Source organism: Bos javanicus, chromosome 10 (genome assembly GCF_032452875.1).
Source record: "Bos javanicus breed banteng chromosome 10, ARS-OSU_banteng_1.0, whole genome shotgun sequence".
Lineage (NCBI taxonomy): Eukaryota > Metazoa > Chordata > Mammalia > Artiodactyla > Bovidae > Bos > Bos javanicus.
Window position 1 is genome coordinate 86,783,842 of NC_083877.1, and position 18,584 is coordinate 86,802,425.

The 18,584-nt window shown below is 40.5% G+C and overlaps 1 protein-coding gene across 23 annotated transcripts in view; it reads left to right on the top strand.

Moving 5' to 3' along the window:
* The window catches only part of TTLL5 (tubulin tyrosine ligase like 5), a 318,832-nt gene that overhangs the window by 198,989 nt on the left and 101,259 nt on the right, over positions 1–18,584 (top strand). For all 23 annotated transcript variants that reach the window (XM_061429505.1, XM_061429521.1, XM_061429506.1 and 20 more), the window contains one exon: positions 16,624–16,819. In XM_061429505.1, the coding sequence (XP_061285489.1) occupies positions 16,624–16,819 (196 nt within the window). The remainder of the gene's footprint in view (positions 1–16,623; positions 16,820–18,584) is intronic.

An 18,584-nucleotide genomic window follows, 5' to 3' on the forward strand; every position in this document is an offset into this window, starting at 1 on the left:
TTGAACGTAGCAGTCTTGTTCAGGAGCCCGGCTCTTCGTCACCAAGCTGTGCTGCGCCTGTCCTGAGGGTCGTCCACTTGGGAACCTGTGGGGCGGATCCAGGGGCACAGGGACTCTGCTCTCCCTCTAGAATTCTCTCACCCACCCAGCTCTTGCATTGGTTTTTGATTCCTTTCCAGCATCCAAAGCCTTTTATTTCTTCTTGCCTTCTTTCTTGGATTATTTCTTTAATCCTTTCCCAAGAGCCTTTCATCCTCTCAAATAAACAAAATATTTAAAGGTTTTTAAGCTTTTCATCCTGTTCTCAAGCAGGAAGATCAGCCTGCATTTATAATTTCATATAGTTCTGTGCTTTTTGACCTAGCATATAGGTCATCAAAAGTTCACATAGTTCTTCCAGATAGTTTCTGAGCTTTTCTGTACCTCTCATACTGCCTTTATTGTACTACAGCTCTTTCTGCATAAGAACCATCTCAATACAACTCCATAGATTCAAAACAGGAAAAAAAAGTGTTTAGTCTTATCTCAGGCAGCAAACTCAAAGGTAAAAAAATAAAATTTTAGCCTTCAGCACTTGCATTTTTAGAGATCTTTTAAAATAATTTTCCAAAACAAAAATTCTCTAAGTAAGGCACCTGTCACCGTGAATATAAAATCTCAAATTCATTCCACTTAAGTAATTTGAGGCACAAATTTCATGTGGCCAGCTGTTACTGTTCCTAGTCAGCAGTGACTAACAACAAGCCTTAAGACTTACTAGACAGTTTCTGTATTATTTATTAAATTGATATCTACATGCAATTCAACTTTTATTCTTTCACTAATGAAAGTAGCTCTCAGTCATTCAATGGAAGCCTTTTGTAAGCAGACTTTTTCTTGGAGACTACACTATGTCATTTTAGTGTTAAACTTAATTATCACTGACCTCTTGACTATATATAACTTTTAATTTCGTAGTATATCTTCCGGTGTAAGCTTCCAGGGCCCATGAGTTTTTCTGCCTTTCAACCATTTACCATCATTACTGTCACTCTGCTTATGTATCTCTCACTTCTTCAGAAGTTCTCACCCGTTTATTTGATCCTTCAGGGGCTAAAGTACCTGTTCTCACTGTCAGCGTCATGTTGGCCAGCTCCCCTTGAGTCACTGTCAGGGCTGTTCCTCCGATGCTTTGAACCTCTCTGGAAGCACCACCTATTCCATAGTTCTGCCATTCCAGACTTCCCTTCACTTCCTCATCTTCCCTGGAAAGTGAGAAGAAAGTGTTAGTCACTCACATGTGTCTGACTCTTTGCGACCCCCTGGACTGCAGCATGCCAGGCTTCTCTGTCCTTCACCATCTTCAAGAGCTTTCTTAAACTCACGTGCTTTGAGTCAGTGATGCCATCCAACATCTCGTCCTCTGCTGTCCTCTTGTCCTGCTGCCTTCAATCTTTGCTAACATCAGAGTCTTTTCTGAGTCAACTGTTCATATCAGGTGGCCAAAGTTTTGGAACTTTCAGCTTCAGAATCAGTCCTTCCAATGAATATTCAGGATTGATTTTCTTCAGGATTGACTGGTTTGATCTCCTTGCAGTCCAAGGGACTCTGAAGAGTCTTCTCTAACACCACAGTTCAAAAGCATCAATTATTCAATGTTCAGCTTTCTTTATAGTCCAACTCTTACATCCATACATGACTACTGGAAAAACCATAGCTTTGACTACACGGACCTTTGTCGGCAAAGTAGTGTCTCTGCTTTTTAATATGCTGTCTAGATTGGTCACAGCTTTTCTTCCAAGGAGCAAGCGTCTTTTGATTTCATGGCTGCAGTCACCATCTACAGTGATTTGGGAGCCCATGAAAATAAAGTCTGTCACTGTTTGCACTGTTTCCCCATCTCTTCACCTTGTAGTAATGGGACCAGATGCCATGATCTTAGTTTCTTGAATGTTGAGGTTAGTCTAGCATGACTTATTTTTTCATGAATCAATCCTGGTCTTAAGTGATTCCCTTTTTTCTTTGTGTGCATGCATTCTCAGTTGTGTCCAACTCTTTGCAACCCCAGTCCTTAGAAGCCTCCGATGACAGAATTAACAGACAAAGATTTTAAAGTGGCCAATGTAACTATGAACAAGGGTATAAAGAAAAGTAGGCTTTAATGAATAAAAGAAAATTTCAAGACAAATTTATAGATGGAAATTGTGAACTGAGAAAAACTAATGTCTGTAATCCAGAATAAACATATTAGCAGTGTTGAATTTTCCAATCAGTCAGGAATATGGGATATCTTTATATTTACTTAGGTTTTGTGTAAGATTTCTCATTAATGTTCATAAAATCAATGTATATACCTTATACATTTTCCAGTATCTTTATTTTGAGATATTTGGTATATTTTTATGAATTTTTAAATTATATTGCTTTTTAAAGTTTCATTTTCAATTAATAATTACATTGAAATTTTAATTGTGTATGACTAGCATATAAAAATATGATTGTATTTTGTTAATGGACCATATATATATATATATTTATATATAGTTGGACTATAAAGAAAGCTGAGTGCTGAAGAATTGATGCTTTTGAACTGTGGTGTTGGAGAAGACTCTTGAGAGTCCCTTGGACTACAAGGAGATCCAACCAGTCCATCCTAAAGGAGATCAGTCCTGGGTTTTCATTGGAAGGACTGATGTTGAAGCTGAAACTCCAATACTTTGGCCACCTGATGCGAAGAATTGACTCACTGGAAAAGACCCTGATGCTGGGAGGGATTGAGGGCAGGAGGAGAAGGGGACAACAGAGGATGAGATGGCTGGATGGCATCACCGACTCAATGGACATGGGTTTGGGTGGACTCCAGGAGTTGGTGATGGACAGGGAGGCCTGGCGTGCTGCGGTTCATGGGGTCACAAAGAGTTGGACACAACTGGGCGACTGAACTGAACTGAGCTGAATGGACCTTAGTTTCTGCTGCTTTGCTCCATTTATTAGTTCTTCCAGTGCAGTGTTTTTATTAAAAGTTGTAGAGTTTTTGGTGTAAGAAAATATATCTATAAATAATGGCATTTTTATTTTTTCTTATGACACTGACTGGGTCTTATATTACTAATTTTAAGAACAAATGTTTTTCCTTTATTCCTGATCTAGGAGAAAAAATGCTCAGTGCTTCACCAATAAGTCTCATGTTTGCCATAGGTTTTTCATAAACATCCTTTATTAGATTGAGCAACTTTTTTCTGTTCCTAGTTTATTGAGAGTTTCTGTCATGAATAGACGTGAATAAATTTTGTCCAGTGTATTTTGACATCTTATCATATGATTTTTCTTCATTTTCTTAATGTGATAAATTACGTGATTGATTTTTTTTAACCTTAAATCACTCTTGTGGTAAATACCACTTGATCATAATATATATCCTATATATGAGACAGATAGATTGATTATAATTGCTAATATTTTATTAAAACTGTGTGTGTGTTCAGGCATATAGGTCTGTAATTTTCTTTTCTTGTTTTTGTCAAGTTTTTTTTTTTTTTTCTTTTATTTCAGAGGGAGGTTCACATCATAAAATGTGTTGGAAAGTTTTCCCTTGTCTTCACTGACAGATTTTGTGAAAGACTGAAATTATTTCTTCTTTAAATGTTTGATAGAATTCATTGAAACCATCTGGACTTGAAGCTTTCTTTGTTAAGGTTTTTGACTACAAGTCAAATTTATATATTTAGATTTTCTCTCATCATGTCCCTTTCAAAAAGGATTTCTTTCCAAGGGTTTTTTCAGTTTATCTTAAGTTGTTGAGTATTTGACAGAGTTGTTCATAATATCGCCTTATACTTTTGATATCTGTATTCTCTCTATGATGTTCCCCTTCTTCATTCCTGATATTAATAATGTACATATTTTTCCCTTATGATTAGTTTGCTTGAATATCAATTTTCAATTCTTTTCATATAGGCAACTTTTGCTTTTGTTGGTATTTCCTATTTGCCCATTTTCTATTTCATTGTATTAAAAGGTTAACTAAAGTACATTATTAATAAATTTTCAAAGAGTTCATTTGAACAAATGTTGAATTTAATTGGGTAGCACCAAACTAAGTGGACTTCCCTGGTGGCTCAAGTGGTGAAGAATCTGCCTAGAATTCAGGAGACCTCAGTTTGATCTCTGGCTTGGAAAGATCCCCTGGAGAAAGGCATGGCAGCCCACTCCAGTACTCTTGCCTGGAGAACCTCATGGACAGAGGAGCCTGGCGGGCTACAGTCCATGGGGTCGCGAAGAGTCAGACACGACTGCTACTAACATACTTTCACTCAAATTGAAAATGGTTTGGAGTGCTCCACTGGCAGAGACTAAGGGGAAAGCTTTTTTTTTTTTTTTAAACAGAGCAGACTCTTAAGCAGAGTAAGCAAATTATTTGGCTATAGCTTAAGGGGTTGCCTTACTTGGAAAAGACTACTTGGCTGTTTATGATTCGTTGTTCTTAAATGCATTTTCTCAAATGTCAGTGCATTGACTCCAGTGTGGGTTTTGGTTTGCTTATGTTGACTGCCAAGGCATTAATGCCCCCTCAGTCTAATGGCTTCCTTGTTTAATTACTTTATTAGCTTCTGCTCTTATTATTTTATTTTTTATTCTTTTACTTTGTGTTTAACTTGCTTTATTTTTCTAGCTTCTTAAAGTGGCAGCTTAGGACATTGATTTTGCATTACACATCAATGTGTAAAATCAGTATAGTATTCAGTTCAGTTCAGTCGCTCAGTCGTGTCCGACTCCTTGTGACCCCATGAATCGCAGCACGCCAGGCCTCCCTGTCCATCAAAAACTCACGGAATTCACTAAAACTCAAGTCCGTCGAGTTGGTGATGCCATCCAGCCATCTCATCCTCTGTCGTCCCCTTCTCCTCCTGCCCCCAATCCCTCCCAGCATCAGAGTCTTCTCCAGTGAGTCAACTCTTCACATGAGGTGGCCAGAGTACTGGAGTTTCAGCTTAAGCATCATTCCTTCCAAGGAACACCCAGGACTGATCTCCTTTAGGATGGACTGGTTGGATCTCCTTGCAGTCCAAGGGACTCTCAAGAGTCTTCTCCAACACCACAGTTCAAAAACATCAATTCTCTGGCGCTTGGCTTTCTTCACAGTCCAACTCTCACATCCATTCACGACCATAGGAAAAACCATAGCCTTGACTAGACGGACCCTTGTTGGCAAAGTAATGTCTCTGCTTTTGAATATGCTATCTAGGTTGGTCATAACTTTCCTTTCAAGGAGTAAGCGTCTTTTAATTTCATGGCTGCAATCACCATCTGCAATGATTTTGGAGCCCCCCAAAATAAAGTCTGACACTGTTTCCACTGTTTCCCCATCTATTTCCCATGAAGTGATGGGACCAGATGCCATGATCTTAGTTTTCTGAATGTTGAGCTTTAAGCCAACTTTTCACTCTCCTCTTTCACTTTCATCAAGAGGCTTTTGAGTTCCTCTTCCCTTTCTGCCATAAGGGTGGTGTCATCTGCATATCTGAGGTTATTGATATTTCTCCCGGCAATCTTGATTCCAGCTTGTGCTTCTTCCAGCCCAGCATTTCTCATGATGTACTCTGCATAGAAGTTAAATAAGCAGGGTGATAATATACAGCCTCGACGTACTCCTTTTCCTATTTGGAACCAGTCTGTTGTTCCATGTCCAGTTCTAACTGTTGCTTCCTGACCTGCATACAAATTTCTCAAGAGGCAGGTCAGGTGGTCTGGTATTCCCATCTCTTTCAGAATTTTCCACAGTTGATTGTGATCCACACAGTCAAAGGCTTTGGCATAGTCAATAAAGCAGAAATAGATGTTTTTCTGGAACTCTCTTGCTTTTTCCATGATCCAGCGGATGTTGGCAATTTGATCTCCGGTTCCTCTGCCTTTTCTAAAACCAGCTTGAACATTTGGAAGTTCACAGTTCATGTATTGCTGAAGACTGGCTTGGAGAATTTTGAGCATTACTTTACTAGCATGTGAGATGAGTGCAATTGTGTGGTAATTTGAGCATTCTTTGGCATTGCCTTTCCTTGGGATTGGAATAAAAACTGACCTTTTCAAGCCCTGTGGCCACTGCTGAGTTTTCCAAATTTGCTGGCATATTGAGTGAAGCACTTTCACAGCATCATCTTTCAAGATTTGAAATCACTCCACTGGAATTCCATCACCTCCACTAGCTTTGTTCGTAGTGGTGCTTTCTAAGGCCCACTTGACTTCACATTCCAGGATGTCTGGCTCTAGGTGAGTGATCACATCATTGTGATTATCTTGGTTGTGAAGATCTCTTTTGTACAGTTCTTCTGTGTATTCTTGCCACCTCTCCTTAATATCTTCTGCTTCTGTTAGGTGCATACCATTTCTGTCCTTTTTTGAGCCCATCTTTGCATGAAATGTTCCCTTGGTATCTCTAATTTTCTTGAAGAGACCTGTAGTCTTTCCCATTCTGTTGTTTCCCTCTATTTCTTTGCATTGATCGCTGAAGAAGGCTTTCTTATCTCTCCTTGCTATTCTTTGGAACTCTGCATTCAGATGCTTATGTCTTTCCTTTGCTCCTTTGCTTTTCACTTCTCTTCTTTTCACAGCTATTTGTAAGGCCTCCCCAGACAGCCATTTTGCTTTTTTACATTTCTTTTCCATGGGGATGGTCTTGATCCCTGTCTCCTGTACAATGTCATGAACCTCCATCCATAGTTCGTCAGGCACTCTGTCTATCAGATCTAGTCCCTTAAATCTATTTCTCACTTCCACTGTATAATCATAAGGGATTTGATTTAGGTCATACCTGAATGGTCTAGTGGTTTTCCCTACTTTCTTCAATTTAAGTCTGAATTTGGCAATAAGGAATTCATGATCTGAGCCACAGTTAGCTCCTGGTCTTGTTTTTGCTGACTGTATAGAGCTTCTCCATCTTTGGCTGCAAAGAATATAATCAATATGATTTCAGTGTTGACCATCTGGTGATGTCCATGTGTAGAGTCTTCTCTTGTGTTGTTGGAAGAGGGTGTTTTCTATGACCAGTGCATTCTCTTGGCAAAACTCTAATAGCCTTTGCCCCGCTTCATTCTGTATCCCAAGGCCAAATTTGCCTGTTACTCCAGATGTTTCTTGACTTGCTACTTTTGCATTCCAGTCCCCTATAATGAAAAGGACATCTTTTTTGGGTGTTAGTTCTAAAAGGTCTTGTAGGTCTTCATAGAACCATTCAGCTTCAGCTTCTTCAGTGTTACTGGTTGGGGCATAGACTTGGATTACTGTGATATTGAATGATTTGCCTTGGAAACAAACAGAGATCATTCTGTCGTTTTTGAGATTGCATCCCAGTACTGCATTTTGGACTCTTTTGTTGACCATGATGGCTATTCCATTTCTTCTAAGGGATTCCTGCCCACAGTGGTAGGTCATCTGAGTTAAATTCACCCATTCCAGTCCATTTGAGTTCGCTGATTCCTAGAATGTCAACATTCACTCTTGCCATCTCCTGTTTGACCACTTCCAATTTGCCTTGATTCACGGACCTGACATTCCAGGTTCCTATGCAATATTGCTCTTTACAGCATTGGACCTTGCTTCTATCACCAGTCACATCCACAGCTGGGTATTGTTTTTGCTTTGGCTCCATCCCTTCATTCTTTCTGGAGTTATCTCTCCACTGATCTCCAGTAACATATTGGGTATCTACCGTCCTGGCGAGTTCCTCTTTCAGTATCTTATCATTTTGCCTTTCATACTGTTCATGGGGTTCTCGAGGCAAGAATACTGAAGCGATTTGCCATTCCCTTCTCCAGTGGACCACATTCTGTCAGACCTCTCCACCATGACCTGCCCACACGGCATGGCTTAGTTTCATTGAGTTAGACAAGGCTGTGGTCTGTGTGATTAGATTGACTAGTTTTCTGTGATTATGGTTTCAGTGTGTCTGCCCTCTGATGCCCTCTCACAACACCTACCATCTTACTTGGGTTTCTCTTACCTTGGACGTGGGGTATCTCTTCACAGCTGCTCCAGCAAAGCATGGCTGCTGCTCCTTACCTTGGACAAGGGGTATCTCCTCACCGCCACCCCTCCTGACCTTGAATGTGGAGTAGCTCCTCTTGGTCCTCCTGCGCCCACACAGCCACCGCTCCTTGGACGTGAGGTTGCTCCTCTTGGCCACTGCCCCTGACCATATAGTATTAATGCTATATGTTTCTATCTAAGGACTCTTCCCTGAAATTCAAATTTTGTTTGGTTGTGTTTTCATTACTATTCAGTTTGATGCATTTTCTAGTTTCTCTTGTGATTTCTTCTTTGATCTATAGGTTATTTAAAGTATGCTATTTAATTTCCAAATATTTGGGAATTTTCTAGGTATCATTTTGCTAATTGATTCTTAATTTAATAGCATTCTGGTTAGAGTATACTCTATGTGATTTGATCTTTTCATTTTTATTCAGATTTGTTTTATGACCCAGCATTTAGGCTGTCTTGTGTATGTTCCCCATGTACTTGAATACACATTCTAAAGTTGTTGGGTTAGTTTTCCATAATTATCAAATAGACTGAATTGATTGAGGGTGTTTTATAAATGTTTAAGTCTAGGTTGGCACTTTGTAATTTTTGTTTCCCTTTCACCACTTTAAAGATAACTAAATATTTCTGGCTGTCATTTTTTAATAAATCATCAAATCATTTGCACTGTTGTTCCCTTGTATGTAAAAATACTACTACCACCAAGCACCTCGCCACCTTGGCTGCTTTTAAGATTTGTTTCAGCAATTTGACTATGATCTGCCTGGGTATGGGCTTCTTTGTATGTATTCTGCTTGGGGTTTTGTTCAACTCCTTAGGTCTGTAGGTTAATGTTTACCATCAGTTTTGGAAATTCCCAGCCCTAATCTCTTTAAATATTTGTACTGTCCCATCCTCTATCCTCAACTACTGGGATTTCAATTTTGTACATATTAGATATTCTACTGTGTCCAGTCTGCTGTTAAACATTCCAAATGCACTCCTCATCTCTGATTTTATATTTTTTTCATTTCTAGGATTCTTGTTCAGTTCTTTGTTTAATAGATTTCATCTCTCTATTGAAATTCTCCATCTGTTTATAGGTGTTGCCCATCTTTTACCCAATACTCTTGGGTACCCAATAATTTATAACTGTTATTTTGAAGTCCACGTTTGCTAAGTCCAACATCTGTACCGCCTCTCTGTGTCCTTCCACTGACTTTCTCTCACAGGTCATGTTTTCTTGCTTCTACATGCCTTTTATAATGATTAATTGTGCTGGACATTTTAGGTAAAACCATAGGTGTAAGTAAATAATATTTACACCTCACCCCCCCAAAAAAAAGTTCATCTTTTTCTCAGGTTTCCAGTATATGGAAAGGAGGCAGAGGGAGAAGGGGTTAGCCAATTTGATAATTAAGCTGGGTCTAGACTTTGTTGTAACTTTAGATTTGTTTCACCTCTGGCTGCTTTGGGGGGCAGAATGGAATCACCAGTAAGATCTTTTTGTGCAAAGAATTCTGAAAAACTGATATTGACCACTATGAATATGACACCTTCCTAATACTTAAAGACTGTTTTTTGGTGAGATTAGAGTGATGGATACTAACAAATACAGTTTTTTAATATTGTGTAATGAAATATGTCTACATTTGGAAGGTCTGCATAACTCAGTGAACCAATATTTCTAAAGATTAATGCTGTATATTATAAAAATCTTGTATGGATAAAAAATCCATTCAAAATGCTAGATAGATCAACAGAGTATGAAAAGCTCATTGATTTGGTCTCGGATTTTACATTACTAACTTTTAGACTGTACTACTTGTTGCGTTTTGGTCAAGGTCAAAGAATAATATCCATCATTTCTCTGAAAGGGACTTTAATCAGTCCTTGCACACAGCACCACCCCTCCCAAGCCTTCTGTGTCCCCATGAAGTTGATGGAAGAGTTGATGGGTGGGTACAGACTTATTCTGTTGCTAGGGCTTCTAAAATAACCTGCCACGTCCAGGTGTTACAAGCTTGTCAGAAGTTGAGCTGGTAGATCCCAAAGGGGAGATCTTAGGCCCCATCTTTGACACTTTCCATTCCTCCTCGTCCCAGGGACCATCCGAAGAGCTTGTCACTTCCTGTGGTTATATTCATTTAGCATTTTGTTCCTCAGCATTCTGTTGGTTTTGAAATAAGTATAATTTAGCAGTGTATTCAGCTTACTATTTTCATTAAGGTATAAGTAACTTTCTACTTGCTCAGAAGCAGAGGTCCATCAGAAACTCTTAAATGTTTTCTGGTTTTTTTTTTTACCTTTCGTTTATTTACAAGAGAGGTTATATTCAAGATGCTGAATGCACGAGCTATAATAAAATAGAGAGCTATTTCATTGTTTCTGAAAGTGGAGGGTAGGACTCCCCTTTGGGATCATGAGTTTTAAGGAGCCCCAGAGGCCTCTCCAGTTCACTCTTGCTCTCCCTTGACCACTGTCTAGAGTAGAAAAAGGAAGCCATTATATTTACATGGATGGAAACCATGTTAGAAAACTGGGGAGAATGTTAGGACAGAAACAGGCAGTATAAACAGAAAGTCCTCTGTTTGAGATCACCAGTGAAGAGTGGAGGAAGGTAGACTCATGGCTGCTTATAGATCACACGTTCAGCCTCTGAGATGATTGGCTTTGATGTAGGATCGGAAAGTAGGTTTGAGCAAAAAACTGACTACCTGACAGGGTAGATTATATAGGTACCCCCTTCACTATTTTTTTAAAAGTATTTTTTTTTTATTTATTGGCTGCACTGGGTTTTAGTTTTATAGCATGTGGGATCCAGTTCCCTGACGAGGGATTGAACCCAGTCCCGCTGCATCAGGAGCATGCAGTCCTAGCCACTGGACCACCAGGCAAGTTTCCCACCTTCACTATTTAGTGGATTGAAGAGGAGATGGATCCATCCCTCCCCAAATAACTTGTCTCAGTCCATAAGTAACTCATAAGTACTCATTCCTCAGTAACATAAGGAATTGCAATACAATTATAATAACCCTTTGGATTCACTGTACATCAAGGCTTTCCTTTTTGGTATTAATAACTTGGAGCACTTTTGACCTTACAATGAATACTCATAACTAGATTGTGCTAACTTTGTAACATAGAATCCTCTGGTGGAAAATGATCAAATTTATGTTTCTATATACTATAATACCTCAAAGAACTATAGGGCCGCAGGGAAATGGAATTGTTTAGGAGGGAGAAGAATAATTATAACGGTAGTAGTTGTAGTGGTGATATATTTTTGTAACTCTTCCTGTGTGCCTGTACTTTGACTTGTGTTCACTCTTCAGTCTGCATGATAACCCTATGAAGTGTTGATCGGTACTATTATCATATCCCTATTTTACAGGTGAAAGTTTAAGAATAATAAAGCATAGAGAAGTTGGATGTAAGAAAAGCCAGAGTAGTGTGCCCTGTCTTCTCTTCTTATCCATTTGGTCTTTGTGAATATGACCCAACCCCAGCTGCCCTGGGAGGGATCAAGAATGGGACACACAACATTCCATGCAGAATCACACCAATTTTGCCCTTGAAAATAACCCCCATGGCAAAGGGGGTTCCCCAGCACTATTTGTAATGCCTCTCTGAGCATGTAGCATCCGTATTCTGTCCAGCACCGCTTTGTTTTCTAATTATTCATTTTAATATATTTACTTACTTGGCTGCAGCAGTCTTAGTTGGGACACATAGGATCTTTAATTGGAGCGTGTGAACTCTTAGTTGCAGCATGTGGGATCTATTCCCCTGATCAGGGATTGAACCTGGGCCCCCAGCATTGGGAGTGCAGAGTCTTAGTCACTGGACCACTAGGGAAGTCCCTGGCCAGCACCGCTTTGGACAGCTTGTGGGAGCTCTTCCCTCATTCGTAGGATTTTTGGCACTTGCAGCGCCTTTCCAGCACTTACTGTGTGCCACGACTACTTTGTTTGAGATTAAAAATTTATAGGCAAAGAGAATGGAGCCTCTGCTGTCCATGAATATCTGTAGATTCCATAGATAGACATTCCACTGTCTGCAGTGGGTGTAGTGTCATGGAAGTGGGTAGATACTCTTTCTTGTGAAGAAGTAGTAAGATTCTTTCCAAAAAGCACCTCCCTCAGTCTTCACATTGTTTCTCATTAGAAGCATCAGTGGCATAGTTTCCCAGCACAAGGCTGACTCTTCCTGGTATTTTTGGGCATTTAGCACCTCTACCTATTAAATGTCAGTAATCCCACAGCCCCACTATCAGGACCGATGAAAGCACGCTTGCCAGCACCCTCAAGCGGGCAGAGGCATCCTTGTACGTGATTGCTCGGGTTTTGCTTGGATGGGGTTGAAGGAACTGGGGAAATGGACTGCGGAATCACACTGCACAACTGTCGAGTTCCTCCATTTCATCGCTACCCTGTATACTCTTTTGAGACATCATATTACTCTTGGGAAATCATGACACTGAAGGCATATCTTTATGAAGAGGGCAACAGCCTGCTCAGGAGATTTTGCTTTGCTAAAGACCTATGTATTTTACCACTTTCCTCCGAGTTCCTGACAACCAGCATCCATTTGATGGAACAGATACTAAACCAGTGGGAAAGATACAGCCCTGTTGACCAGAAGTTGGAGGGGTGGGACATGTTGCAGGAAGAGCAGTGATGGTGAGAACATTTAGTCCTGCAGTGCTGTGGTGTATTAAAGAAAGGAGGAACGACAGCCTTCCAAATGACGAAGCTAGTAAAAGAAAGAATGGTTTAGAGAAGTTTGCGGTATTGTTGGCTGTTAGCTACATAGGTAGTCAGGGCAAAATACACCATAGTTCGCTTTGAATCTCTGAATTCGAATCGAATATTCAACAGAGCATTCTCACAGCTAACTCTTTTAACTCTGTTTATCCTACTCTATAAATAACATAAAAGTATAAGGAAGTTATTTATAGGGAATGTATATAATATTATATTTTAGTATTGAGCAAAGAATAACATAAAAACTGAACTTTACAGAGAGTAACAGAATCTCAAAATTTTGGTGGAAGTAGGAAATGTATTTGAGAAACTTGTAGCTGCCATGGAAAGGACTATGTAGATATATAATCTCACTTGGGGCAAACCCCAGTGACAGTGTAGCTGGCATCCTCCATGGCAGTGATGACAATACGTGCATATCGCAAACCCCAAAGTCTTGTGCTTTGACTGTGAAACACCGAGGTCTGAGTAGCACCCACTGGAATTCAAAGCAAGCAGGTTCCTCATGGCCCTTACCACATGGCCTTACACCGCGGAGCACTCGTGCACGTACCTACTGTTGCACTGCAAAAATTCCTTCCTCTTTGCTAAAAACCTCTACTTACTAAAGAAACTTCTTTTTGTGAGTTGGAGACTGCTTTTGTTATTGATGAGATTAAAAACAGCCTTCACTTTAAAAATTAATCTTGTTGCAGCCTGTCCAATGTGTATGCAGTCGGATGGATAAGCCTTCTCTTATCCAAAGGCCCTCATTTGATCTTCTCTTACTACTGTCCTGCCCCGTATACATGGACAGACCCTTGCTTCATGTCCATACCCCTGAGACTCTGTCCCTGGTCATCTCCTAATAAGACTCTCTGGTTACAAGAAGACATTAAAGTCAATGTCTGCTAGGAATATTTGTTATTAAATCAGTTTTTGTAATAGTAACAGCACTGGTTCCAGGCATAACCGGCTGTTACCGATTTTTTAAAATATTTTATTTATCTGTTTATTTATCTGGCTGCACCAGGTCTTAGTTGCGGCATGAAGGGTCTTCGATCTTCATTGTGACGTATAGAATCTTAATTGTGGCGTGCCAACTCTTAGTTGTGGCATGTGGGATCTACCTCCCTGACCAGGAATTGAACCCTGGGAGCACGGAGTCTTAGCCACTGGACCACCAGAGAAGACCCTAAAACAGTTTTTAGAAAATAAAACCAATTTAGCTAGCCCATAAGTTGAATTCTGAAATACAATCTATATTGTTATATAAACCCTTTAGTATTGAATCCCTGAGTCTGGACTGCTTCTTGTGGCTAGAACCTTCTGTAACCAGCAGAACAGGAATGGAAGCAGAATCACAACTGATGAATTGTCTGACCTTTGGTCCAATTATCATAAGTGATAATTTCATTCTAGATTCAAATTCCTGCCTTAATTGGCATGGAGATCTCAGAGTTATTCAGCAGGCAGTTCCTGCAGTATCATGTCTCTTCCCCTGTGTTCATTGGATTGGCTTGCTCCTGCTTTTCATTGTACCTGGATGCCTTGCTCCATTGCCCTCCCTTCCACTCAGAGCTCCCTCAGTTCCTTTCTCTATTTGTTGTATCTTTGTTAGTAAGCTTTTCTCTTCCCTCACTAATGAGAAGAGAGATAGTTGTTTCCTCTAGCCCCTCACTCCTGAACTCTGGAACTCCTGTTTGACTCCCACTCAACACTTTGCTTTGTGAATAACATTAACATTTTATCCATATACTGGAGTTTATATTTATGCACGATCATTGATCTCCACATTTCTCCACATCTCCAGAAGCCCCTTGGGAAAGATTATGTCTAGCAACTGGTACCTTGAGGTAATTCAGGAGGGATCAGGAAGATCAAATGTCCAAAAAAAAAGAAAGAAAGAAAGCTAATAATAAGTAAGCTCTGAGCTTTCTGGTGCTGTTCTCCAGGAAGATTAGCCGAAAGTGCGTAATTGTGCAACTGCACTGTGGGAGCCCAACTGTGGGAGGAGGTGTGCAAGGGATGTGACATAGCAAAGGTGAGATCACGCGAGTAGAAAACCTTTCATCCATGGACTTCAGAGTACACTACACAGACTTTCCCTTAACAAGGTGTCTGGAATGTCTTTGAGAGGGGTAGGGAAACCAAAGCAGAGACCCGAATGACCACGCTGAGAGAGAGGAGGTCCCCGGCAAGAGAGGAGTGTGGGCTTCTGGCCTCGGCAGACGACCCACTTTGCTCCCCACACCACTCCCCACCCCCCCAGAGCTCTTCTGGGGTCACCAAGACCCAGACTGTTAATAACCAGGCGGCCGGTAGGTCAGGACTCAGGAAGGTCTGTGTCAGCTCACCCCAGTCTTGTTGCATCTCTGCCACTGAAATGACCATTAACACCAAAGGATATTTACAAAGGAAAGAACAACATGATGATTTAAATCACTATGAATAGGTTTCTTGAATTAGGCACTGTTTTATTTCTCTAAGCCCCATTCACCAAGGTTTGGGGATAAGGTAGTTCACCATGAGGCTCTTCATGTTTCTTCTGTGTACAATTTTCTGGTCACTATAATTCTGAAAGGAAAAGAAAAAAAAAATACTAGGTAGTTAAAGAAGGTTCAGAGTTGAATAGCCAAAACTGTTAAGGAGATGGAAGGATTTACAAATAAGATTGTTCTAAAAATAAATAGAGATCTTAAAAAAAAAAACCAACTGTGACAAAATAATACATATAATAAAATTTGCTACTTTTAAGTGTCAGTTCAGTGGCATTTAGTACATTTGTAATGTTGTGCTTCCCTGGTGGCTCAGGTAAAGAATCCGCCTGCAATGCAGGAGACCCAGTTTCGATCCCTGGGTCGAGACGATCCCCTGGAGAAGGAGATGGCAACGCACTCCAGTATCCTGGCCTGGAGAATAGCATGGAGAGAGGAGAGTGGCAGGCTACAGTCCATGGGGTAGCAGAGTCAGACAGGACTGAGCGACTAGCACTTCCACACTTTCACTTTTTCACAACGTTGTGCAACCATCACTGCCATCCACCTCCAAAGCTTTGTCATTGTTTATTGCTAAAACACAATACGCATTAAACAATATCTTCCCCATCCCTGTCTCCCCAGCCCCACACAACCACTATTCAACTTTCTGTCTGCATGAATTTGACTGTTGTATGACAGATCATGCAATATTTGTCCTCTTCTGGCTGGCTTATTTCAGCTAGCAGTAATGTCTTAAATGTGCGCAAGCTAAATGTCAACGTGGCCGGAACCCAAATGAGATTAATTCAGAATAAGAAAAAAATGTGTCTTCTCACACCAGTTATGCTGTCCCATGATATGAGATATTAGCAGATACTTCACAATAGGTGGCTAAGGAAAACCAAAAATCCTGTATCATTCACCCATATGCTTTTGAAGTCGCTGTTAGTATGATTGTGCTTCTGTTGTCACCTTAAAGTAACTAGCCCTCCTGCATTTGAAGCTCTCAAGGCTCCGCTTGGGGGGTCCTTTTGGCCATTAGAAGTGAAGTTGTTCAGTCGTGTCCGACTCTTTGCGACCCCATGGACCGTAGTCTACAAGGCTCCTCTGTCCATGGAATTTTCCAGGCAAGAGTACTGGAGCGGATTGCCATTTTAAAGGGGAGAGAAAATGGCTATTTAAATTATTTAACAGTCTGTGCCAAGGCTTAGGACAAGTGCTGCGAATAGAATGGAAAGCAGAGCCACCCACCTTTGTCTTCGTGGGGCTGCGGTTTAGTAGGTAAATCAGATTTGTAATTCCAGACTGTGTTCAGTTCTATCAAGGAAAAATAACAGAGGTGTTTCTCTCCTTGCCTTCATTGTGCATATAACCATTCTAAAAAATCTGCTTTCTTTTCTCTTCAGGAGCCTCCAGACAGGTGGCTTTGCCTGGGAGGGAGAGGTAGAGAACAACGCATATAGCAAGGCTACAGGGGTGGCCCCCCAGCACAAGTACCACCCCACAGCAGGCAGCTACCAACTCCATTTTGCCCTACAACAACTAGAACAGCAAAAACTTCAGTCCCGGCAGCTTCTGGACCAGAGTCGAGCTCGGCACCAGGTAATTCAAAATCAGGCTTTTCCATGTGCTAGTATCTTCCTTCTGTTAAAAAAAAATTTTTTTTTTTCCTTTCATGAGAAGTGTGGAAATAGTCTCTCAAAAGTTTACCAGTGCCACCATGGCTTGAATGGTTGGTTCGTGGGGAAATCTACAAACAAGTCATGTTCTGAAGCCATCCATTGGCTTTGTTGAAAGGTGATGCTGAACCAGTTTTAACATCCTTTCTTTCATTTCAGAGTTTCAGCACAAAAATCTCTTTTGTAATATTTACCCTTTCTGTTGCCTGATCTTATTCAATGATTTCTCAAAGGTTCTAATTCCCAGATACCTAAAAGCCAGCGTTTTAAAATATTTTTTTTGGTCTATAAAAGTGAAAGTGAAGTCGCTCAATCGTGTCTGACTCTTTGCAACCCCATGGACCATAACCTACCAGGCTCCTCCATCCACAGGATTTTCCAGGCAAGAGTACTGGAGTGGGTTGCCATTTCCTTCTCCAGGGGATCTTCCCGACCCAGGGATTGAACCCAGGCCTCCTGCATTGCAGACAGACGCTTTACTGTCTGAGCCACCAGGGAAGTTCACAGAGAAAGGATGACTTCACACACAAAAAAAATCAGGTCATGAAGACTTAAATTTTTCTTGATGATTTGGGGTTATCATTAGAATCAGTTACCATGTTCTTCCCTGCTATCATGGGCTACCCTTGTGGCTCAGCTGATAAAGAATCCTCCTACAAAGCAGGAGAGCCTGGTTCAATCCATGGGTTGGGAAGATCCCCTGGATAAGAGAGTAGCTACCCACTCTAGTATTCTGGCCTAAAGAATTCAAGAGTCAGACACGACTGAGTGACTTTCACTTTTCTTCACCACGTTTTTCATGTTCTGCTTGTATGAATCCATACTGGTTCTGTGAGCTTCCCTGAAATTTATGTGAAGAAATATATTGGTTAATCTCTTGTCATTTGCTCTTATAAAAATGTAGTATGTAGTGTACACTAATTTGTGCAAAATTAGTATTCACTCAAAGGTAACATTCCCAAAGGGTTTTTTTTTTCCTTCTAATAAAGCAATTATCATTGTGCTCTCTATTATCTTTTCAACTACCATCCAGGTCCATAGGAATTTTTATTTTTTTCAGTATCATTCATCACTTGAAAATCTTTATCTGTGGTAGTATAATCTGTATATTATATTGTGTTTAGTCACTCAGTCATGTCCAGCTCTTTGCTGGACTGTAGCCCACCAGGCTCCACTGTCCATGGGGATTCTCCAGGCAAGAATACTGGAGCGGGTTGCCATGCCCTCCTCCGGGGGATCTTCGCAACCCAGGAATTGAACCCAGGTCGCCCACATTGCAAGTGGATTCTTTGCTGTCTGAGCCACCAGGGAAGCCCGTATATTATGTTGATTCTTTGTAAGAAATCATAAATGCCGGCATTTGTGAAGTCTTTTTTTACTGGAGAAAAATTCTGACTTCTTTTTTTTTTTTTTTTGCTTTTTCCCCCCACTTTTATTCAAATAAATACAAAACCTGTATACAACTTGATTAATCACACCATCTCTCTTTCTCAGACTGGTGCACTTAGATTTTAGACAGGCACTGCTGTGGTCACAGCATGGCTGTGCAGGATTTATTCTCTAATCTGAAATGATCATTTCAGATGCACAGGCCAAGAGCCACTTGTCAAATGAGCCATGGTGGCACCTGTCCATTTGAGATCGACAAACATAAGGATAAATATCTTTTTAGGTATAAAATACATATC